General features: G+C 33.5%; 1 protein-coding gene across 4 annotated transcripts in view; it reads right to left on the bottom strand.

Moving 5' to 3' along the window:
* Nucleotides 1–2387: 2387 nt before the first annotated feature.
* DOCK7 (dedicator of cytokinesis 7) overlaps nucleotides 2388–9099 on the bottom strand; it is a 189207-nt gene continuing 182495 nt past the window's right edge. For all 4 annotated transcript variants that reach the window (XM_055585640.1, XM_055585641.1, XM_055585642.1 and 1 more), the window contains 2 exons: nucleotides 6101–6268; nucleotides 2388–2855 (listed from right to left, as the gene is read on the bottom strand). In XM_055585640.1, the coding sequence (XP_055441615.1) occupies nucleotides 2813–2855; nucleotides 6101–6268 (211 nt within the window). In that variant the 3' untranslated portion in view covers nucleotides 2388–2812. The remainder of the gene's footprint in view (nucleotides 2856–6100; nucleotides 6269–9099) is intronic.

Here is a 9099-nt window from a genome sequence, read left to right as displayed (position 1 = left end):
TAGTCAGTCCTCTTCTATCTTCAGAATTTTATGTGTATTTATGAAAATAATTCTGTATCCTAGTAAATCTTTTGGGGCATGGACTAATTTGTATTCCTTCATAAGCATACTCTGCACGATCTGTATATAGTACATCAAACTTAGAGGTGAGACCTTAAATTTAACTTTTTTAAAAACCAGAACAATAAAATGTAAACTGCTTAACAACAATGTATACAAATGCTTGAAGAATTTTTTACTTGCATATTTTTTACCATATATATAGCTAGATTCTCTTTTAAAAAAGAATGTGTGTATGTATATATACACACAAACATACTATAAACATATATACATAGAAGAGAATAAACATGCATAATTACCTTTAATAATACTCATACTTTCTGACAGTTGGAGGTGAAGAAATTTTCAAATAGAAATTGCGCTTATTGGTCCATCTTAACTGTCATACCTAGTTTTCCTTTAAAGTAGATGTATACCTTTAAGGAATCCAAAACTGGAGAACGTAAGGCTTTAGGCACAGAAAAACTGGGTTAAATTTTCACTTTAAATATTAAATTGGTAAATAATTATGACTTGTTAAAGGACATTCCTGATATTAAGAATATTAAAAATCCAAAGAATATATAATTCTTGGAATAACACTGCTATACCCCACTTCAACAAATAAGAGTACCAGTCAACTAATAATCTATACAGTTAATGTCTTACAAATTCTTTTACAAGATGGTGCGATATAAAAAGTCACAGTTCATACCTCTTTCTACATTCAGAATCAATGGGACCTTTTAAAACTAAGAGCTCAGAACACCACCCATAAGCGTTGAAGGAGTAGGAGTCACTAATAGATCTTTAAAAATAAAACATCCTTAACATTACTTTATGAGCTCTGATGGAGTAGTTCTAGGACAGAACTTGGGCTTCTGTAACACTCAAGAGACAGCTATGGTTAACAACTAGTATAGATTGCTGACACAAAAATTTTATCTTTTAAGAAAACTGAAGAACACAGTAAGCTAAGTTAGGAAGTGTTCAGTTATACCAATGTTTTGAGAGGAAGCTTCTTGTGACTCCAAGTCAGACAATGATTATTGCATGATCATTAAGTCATACAAATCTTAAAAAAGTTCTTGATAGTGACTGAGATGGGTGGCAATCCAAATTCTCATATATGTGTAACCTTATGAGAAATGACCTAGGAATTACTTAATATTCTTCCCCCAACCCCCACCCTTAAGAGGAGACTATGTAAATAAGTTACCTTTTTTTGCTTGCTTTAAAGAGTTTCTGTCCTTGACTCTGCCTTTCCTTATTGTCCATCTGGATCCTCTGTTCTCATATATTTTTGAGGTTATGTTTTTCTGACTCCCTAGTTGACCCATTTTGGTTCACCTGTAACTCACCTGAAAAACCTTTCTGAGATTGTCTTTGAATTGATGTAGGTAAGAGGAATTTTAGATAATATTGCCGGGTTAAAAAGATAGGCTGGAGCAGGGAATATTAGCCATCATATCTATGCTCTTAGAAGAATGAAAGTACCGTGTTTGATCAGTTCTTCAGTGATTCATATAAGTGGTCAGTAGATCAAAGGGACAGATTACAAGTGATCTTTCCTAAAACTGCACAAAGAAAAAATGTTCAGACATTTTCAGAAATCCTTAATACACTCTTCCTTAGAAAAGCTTGCCAAATATATGTTGAAAAAAACCTGAATTAGTTTTTCATATCATAAAAGTTGCAATTTAATTAGCTCTCAACTTTAATTGACAGGTAATTTTACCTTTTATACATGTACTTTGTAAAATCTATACAAGTATCAAAAAATATAACTTCTTATTCACCTGATAGATTAAAATCAAACACTAACTCTTATTTTTATGGTGATGTAAATAAGTTTAAAGCAGATTTTTCTAACATCAGTTTAGATCACTAAAAACCGATGAAATGACTGATGTAATTTGAAACAGGAATCATTCATTTTAGTTGCATAAGAGTAAAAACTGATGAGATGATGGGCTTATTTAATTTGAAACAGGAGTCATTCATTTTAGTTGCTAAGAGTCAGCTCATACTATCATTATTATAAGGTTGAGTCAGAGATCAAACTGGGTATTAGCTATCCTAGTATATAATCATTTATAGAGAGAAGTTATCAGGTAGTTACTTCTGCAGTTCTAAATACCATTTTGGGGTGTCTGGAAAATACCTTAGAAACCAGTCTGAAGACTTAAGCCAGTTATCAACTTATTTCCACCTATTTATTTAATCTGGAGCTATTATGTGGGCCCATAAAGTGACTGTCAATTATGATTTTCATTTTGCTATTTTTGCAACTATTCTTGAATCAACTCTAACTCTGCTTTTATCAATAAAAAAATTTTTAAGTCTTTTAATTAGTGTAAACGTTCACATATTTAATAGTACCTTTAAAATAAGCATTACTACATTTAAAATGGTTCCAAACAAATCTATAAATGGTAATATAAATTAAAAAATACAAACTTAAAGTAAATAAATTTAACGTTAGCTATGGTATAAATAATGGTAAATGTAAGTGTACCTTTGAGTCATTAAAATGTCTTTTTAAAAAAGGACAGCATATTACCAGAACATTAGAAACCACAGCCATGATTCTCAAACTTCACCAATTGCCATTTGATATTATTTTGGCCACTGCATTCTTCCATGAGTAAATTAATGCTATAATTTCCAGAATTAAGTCCCAAGTCTTTTTCAATAGCTCTTAAATTCTTTTCACACTCAGTGTTGAATACATGGCTTTTTTCAAATGAATAAAACAAGTGCATTTAAATTAGAGATCCATTTTGCGCAGACTCATTCGACTGAAGGAATCTCTGGAGAGAAAATGAAAGAATATGAGTAAACAATTTTTATATAATCGTCTAAAATGTTTACATGCTTTCGGCCAGATATCTCAAAGTTTTGCCACCAAAAGCTTATTAACTTTAAAACTTTTGCAAGCAAAGCTCTTCATTTTCAAGTTACATGTTCATCCTACACACTATTGCTCCATATATTCTAACTTGTAGACTTCGATAGATTTGAAGTGACACTGTCCAGGTCCATTGATCATTTATTCATTTGTCCAATAAATGTACTAGATATTTGATTAAACAGGTACTAAGGGGTAATGGGAGAGATTTCAGGAGATTTACTTGAGGTTAAAAGGCAAAACACAGGTATTTTACTTAAAATAGTAAACTCTAAGCCTTAAATCAGTGGTTCTCAAGTTTTGGGCATTTAGGTCCTTTATACACTCTTAAAATTGAGGACCCCAAGGAAGCTTTTGTTTATGTAGATTATTTATTGGTATTTATAATAATAGAAATTAAAACTAAGACTATTTTAAATTATTTCATAAAATAAACCATTATACATTACTATAAATAGTATTTTCTATTAAAATTTGCAATAAATTTTAGAAGAGTCTAAATTTAGAAATTATTTTTTAAATAATTTCTAAATTTAGAAAATTATTTTAAAAATAATTTTTTTGTCATGGGAACATCTTTTATTATTTTTTTTAATTTTATTTTATTTTTTAACTTTACAATATTGTATTGGTTTTGCCATATATCACCATGAATCCGCCACAGGTATACATGTGTTCCCCATGCTGAACCCTCCTCCCACCTCCCTCCCCATACCATCCCTCTGGGTGGTCCCAGTGCACCAGCCCCAAGCATCCAGTATCGTGCATTGAACCTGGACTGGCGACTCGTTTCATATATGATATTATACATGTTTCAATGCCATTCTCCCAAATCATCCCACCCTCTCCCTCTCCCACAGAGTCCAAAAGACTGTTTTATACATCAGTGTCTCTTTTGCTGTCTCGTATACAGGGTTATTGTTACCATCTTTCTAAATTCCATATATATGCGTTAGTATACTGTATTGGTGTTTTTCTTTCTGGCTTACTTCACTCTGTATAATAGGCTCCAGTTTCATCCACCTCATTGGAACTGACTCAAATGCATTCTTTTTAATGGCTGAGTAATACTCCATTGTGTATATGTACCACTGCTTTCTTATCCATTCATCTGCTGATGGACATCCAGGTTGCTTCCATGTCCTGGCTATTATAAACAGTGCTGCGATGAACACTGGGGTACACGTGTCTCTTTCCCTTCTGGTTTCCTCAGTGTGTATGCCCAGCAGTGGGATTGCTGGATCATAAGGCAGTTCTATTTCGAGTTTTTAAAGAAATCTCCACACTGTTCTCCATAGTGGCTGTACTAGTTTGCATTCCCACCAACAGTGTAAGAGGGTTCCCTTTTCTCCACGCCCTCTCCAGCAATTATTGCTTGTAGACTTTTGGATAAATTTAGAAAATTATTTTTAAAATAATTTTTAAATTTAAATATTTGAAAATAATTTTAAATTTAAAAAATTTTTAAGTAAATTTAGAAGATAGTTTTGCTTATCTTTCCTAACATTAACATTAATGTCTTAAGATTTACAATTTCTAGGAAAGGAGAGGACAGATACAAAGAGATTGTATTCAGCATTGAATCTCAAAACTTGGTTTTGGTGTTTTTGTTTTGGGAAAGGAGCAGTCTTGGAAGATAGTTTATCAAGAAAAAGTATTTTCTAAACTCCAAAAAACTGCCTGCAAATACTAAAAACTAAAGCTTGGAGGAATAACCATCATAGAAGAAGGCACAATTCAGGATACTGGTGTAAGGGCAGCTTCCTTCAGAAAGAAACAATAGTCTTTCCACTAAAAGGAGTTTGAGAAATTTGATGGAAGTGAGACTAGCATTAGGACACCTCACTATTTCAGGGACCCAGCACTCTATCCCAGGACCTTTGACCAATGAATATAAGACTGGTGAAGGTAGGTAGAGGCAGGAAGTAGTCAGACATTCCAAAAAGACTAAAAAGGAAGCCAAAAGTGGAGGGGACTAGTGTTGCTTCCCAACAAGAGTTTCAAGAGGAAACCACCTAGGCTGTCTTGCATCATTGTAACAATAAAGTAAAGTCGCTCAGTCGTGTCTGACTCTTTGCGACTCCATGGACTGTAGCCCACCAGGCTCCTCTATCCGTGGATTTTTCTAAAACAGGCTGTTTGGTCTCCTGTTCCTGTACATGGTCTGTCTACATGTTTCCTGCAGGGGACATGACATACAGCATGCATTTGGTATACATTTCCAGAGGTTTAGAAGTACACAAATATTCTATCACTGAAGAACAGGGAATATTACCAGATAATCAAATAGCCAGCTTAATTTTCTTATGTATCAATAGTATACATGCTGTTTATATAAGCAACTTCAAATGCCTTCCAAATATTTGATCAAATAAGTAGAATAGCTTTTTAAAAAGGGGGTGGTAAAATATTGGTGCCATAATTATTCAAGAGATGTATGTACATTTTGATTTAAAAACGCAAAGAATGCAGTTTACTTGTAGCAGTTATCATGCCCTGTCCAGAATTCAGGGGTTAAAAGTAAAAATATTAAGAGCTGTCCTTGGAACTTTACATGCCATTTAATTTCCACAACAACCTCTTCAAGGCAAGTATTATTTTACAGAGAAGTCTAAAATTAGATTAAATTATCTACTCAAATTAGGATCAGTTGTAGAAAATTGCAAGTTATTTCCACTTCTAATTTTGTCACACTGAGAAAATAAAGGAAAATAGTGAAGCTTTCTTGATACTCAGTGCAGTTAGCTGTTTTGATCCAAATCTAGAAGGACATATTATATACTATTTACTGTCAGGGATAATGGAAATGAATACCTGGCTTCAGTATATTCTAGCAAATTCTCTCAACAGAAATACCAGAAACTTTGACAGGACATTAAAAGAAACAGCTTTAGGAGATAAAACTTATGTGTGGTGTCCTGGTTAGTATAAGAACTTGACTTAATTATTCTCTTTCTCACAGACTTTTTATCTGGTAGGCTGATTCAGGTATAGCTGATAGAAGGCTTACAAAAGTTGGACTTGTTAGGTTTCAGAAAACATAATATTTGAAGCCATTTAATATAAGGTAAACAAATTCACTATTAAATAATTCAAGTGGACTTCATTTTTCTGAAGATACAAAATAATAGAAAAAAACATGCATACCTGTGGCAGGTAACAGGTAATACTGCCTTGTATAACTGAGGGATCTTTCGGTTTATCAGAGGCTGTAGGGCCTCTTTAAGGCGATGATAATTTCTCTCCAGTTCCCTTTGATACTCCTTTTGATCTGGCCCAATTAAACTCTTATTTTTCCTTAAGGCATCTTCACACCTAGGGAAAACAGTGTGTCAGAAAAGATTTCTTTTGACATAGTTTGAAGGCTTACTGCTATATATATATATATACACACACATATATATATACACACATACATCTCCACTATGATGAGGGCATTCAGTTTTTCTGTTATATGTGAAACATCCCCTCCTGCAATTAGGTTTAGGGTAGGGAAGCGGGGCTCAGTTTCTTTAAAACCTAACTTCCACTTCCAATTTTCACAATTGAAAATTACGTATTTTTTAATATTAAATCTGACACCCCCTTCCCCCCACACACACATATCACCACTAGACTATAAGTTCTTTAAGGTATATAACCATACTTATTTACTCAATGGCATCTGGCACAGTGGTTTGCCTGTATTCAAATAGAAGTTTCTTAAATTAATAGATGGACTTCCCTGGTGGCTCAGTGGTAAAGAATCTGCCTGCCAATGCAGGAGATGTAAGTTCAACACCTAGGTTGGGAAGATTCCCTGGAGAAGGAAATGGCAACTCACTATAATATTCTTGACTGGGAAATCCAAGGTACACAGGAGCCAGGCATGCTATATACTCCATGGGGTCACAAAAGAGTAGGCTGTGACTTATTAATGAAACAAACAAAAATTGAATAGATTGAGATTGCTTATTCAATTCAGATATTTAAAAAAAAACTATCTGGACTCCAATAGATAAATGGAAAAAGTATGTTTAAAAAAGTATACATATCAATGCTTGTAGAATGCAGCTAAAGTGATACTTAGAGGAAAATGAATATATAGCCTTAAATGCTTATACTAAGGAGAGAAGGCTAAAACTGAAGAGCTAACCAGCAATTTGAAAAGAATAAACTCCAAGTGTAAGGAAGAAAATAAAATTTTAAAGTATGATAATTCTGTATTTAAAAAAATGCAGAAGTTGGTTGTTTGAAAAATCTAAAAAAATAGACTAAACTCTGGCAAGAATAAATGAAAGAAGGCCAGGTATCCTCTTCTAGAAATGAAAAATGAGATGTCAAATATAGCAGAAGTTTATAAAGGCACAGAGGATATTAGGTATAATTTAATGTAAATAAATCTGAAATTCTGCTTTTCTAGATTTATCAAAACACTCAAGTAAAAATATGAATAATCCAAAAACCACTAAATACATCAAATCAGTCAAATCTACCCACAGAGAAAACATAAACAGGCAAATTCTACTTAACAGTCTAAGGATAGATAATCCCATTATAGCACAATTCTGAATATATAAAAAACTATTCTAGACTATAGGAGGAATAAAGACCTATTCCTGAGAAGAGTTTCAAACTTACTTTTCAAGGTTGGGATATCAAAACTTAATGGGGGCTATAAGAAACAGCTTGTAATTCAATCTCATCCACAAAAACAGTTGCAAAACTCCCGAACAAAATAATAAGAAACTGTCCTAACACTATATTACATCCCTACTCCCTACACATAACCCACTTGATAAAATTTTAAAATACTGTCATGACAAACTTGTAGCATAACTAAAAACTGGTGGGAACTTATTTCACCTAATTAAAAATATCTACAAAATACATGAAGAAAACATTATACTCAACAATGAAAAAATTTCTTTTACATCAGAAATAAGAAAATGATGCCCTCTATCATTATTCCTATTCAGCATAGTTTATTAGAGATCCTAAACAGTAAAGAAAAAGGTTCTACATATAAATTATTAGAATTAACAAGTGAATTTGGCAATATTCTCATGTAAAGCATGTAAAAATAAATTGTATTTCTGTATGCCAGCAAAAATTTATTTTTTAAAAATATTTATTTGGCTGTGTTGGGTCTTAATCGTGGCACATGGGCTAGGTTGCCCGGCAGCAACTGGAATTTTCCCAGACCAGGGATCAAACCCATGGCCCCTGCTTTGCAAGGCAGATTCTTTACTACTGGGCCTCCAGGGAAGTCCCCCAAAATGTAATTTTTAAAAATACCATTAACAAAAGTATAAAAATATCAAATACCAAAGAATAAGTAAAAAGATAAAGTTTCTACAGAAAAATTTTGGAAAAACATTTAGAGGATATAAGTAAATGGAGAAATATACTGTATTCACTGGAAGAGTTAATTCTCTTTCCTTGAACAAAATGTGAGAGGAATTGGTCTATCATATATAAAAGTTTATTATAAAGCTATAGTAATTAAGACCGCATATTAGTCAAAGAGATAAATAAAACAATGGAAGAAAAAAATCCTAGAAACTGATGCACACAAAGTGAGCACTTGATGTATTAACAGTGCAAAGCAGTGGAGAAAGGGTAATCTTTGAAATAAGTGGTGCCAGGTGCACTGCACAACCATATGGGAACAGAAACCTGACTGCTATCTCACATCATATTCAGTTATCAGTATGGACAAAAATCAAACTGGCCCCCACCTTGAAGCATATGCAAAAATCAATTGAAAGAATTGTTTTTAAAAGTAAAAAGGCCTTTTTTGCCTTCTTCCCCTTTTGTTTGGGCTATACTCAATTTGAGAGCCCAAGGAGAGTTATGACCAACCTAGATAGCATATTCAAAAGCAGAGACATTACTTTGCCAACAAAGGTCCGTCTAGTCAAGGCTATGGTTTTTCCTGTGGTCATGTATGGATGTGAGAGTTGGACTGTGAAGAAGGCTGAGCGCCGAAGAATTGATGCTTTTGAACTGTGGTGCTGGAGAAGACTCTTGAGAGTCCCTTGGACTGCAAGGAGATCCAACCAGTCCATTCTGAAGGAGATCAGCCCTGGGATTTCTTTGGAAGGAATGATGCCAAAGCTGAAACTCCAGTACTTTGGCCACCTCACACGAAGACTTGACTCATT

The sequence above is a fragment of the Bubalus kerabau genome, chromosome 6 (genome assembly GCF_029407905.1).
Source record: "Bubalus kerabau isolate K-KA32 ecotype Philippines breed swamp buffalo chromosome 6, PCC_UOA_SB_1v2, whole genome shotgun sequence".
Lineage (NCBI taxonomy): Eukaryota > Metazoa > Chordata > Mammalia > Artiodactyla > Bovidae > Bubalus > Bubalus kerabau.
The sequence above is the reverse complement of the archived record's forward strand: the minus strand, read 5'-3'. Positions and strand labels throughout refer to the sequence as shown.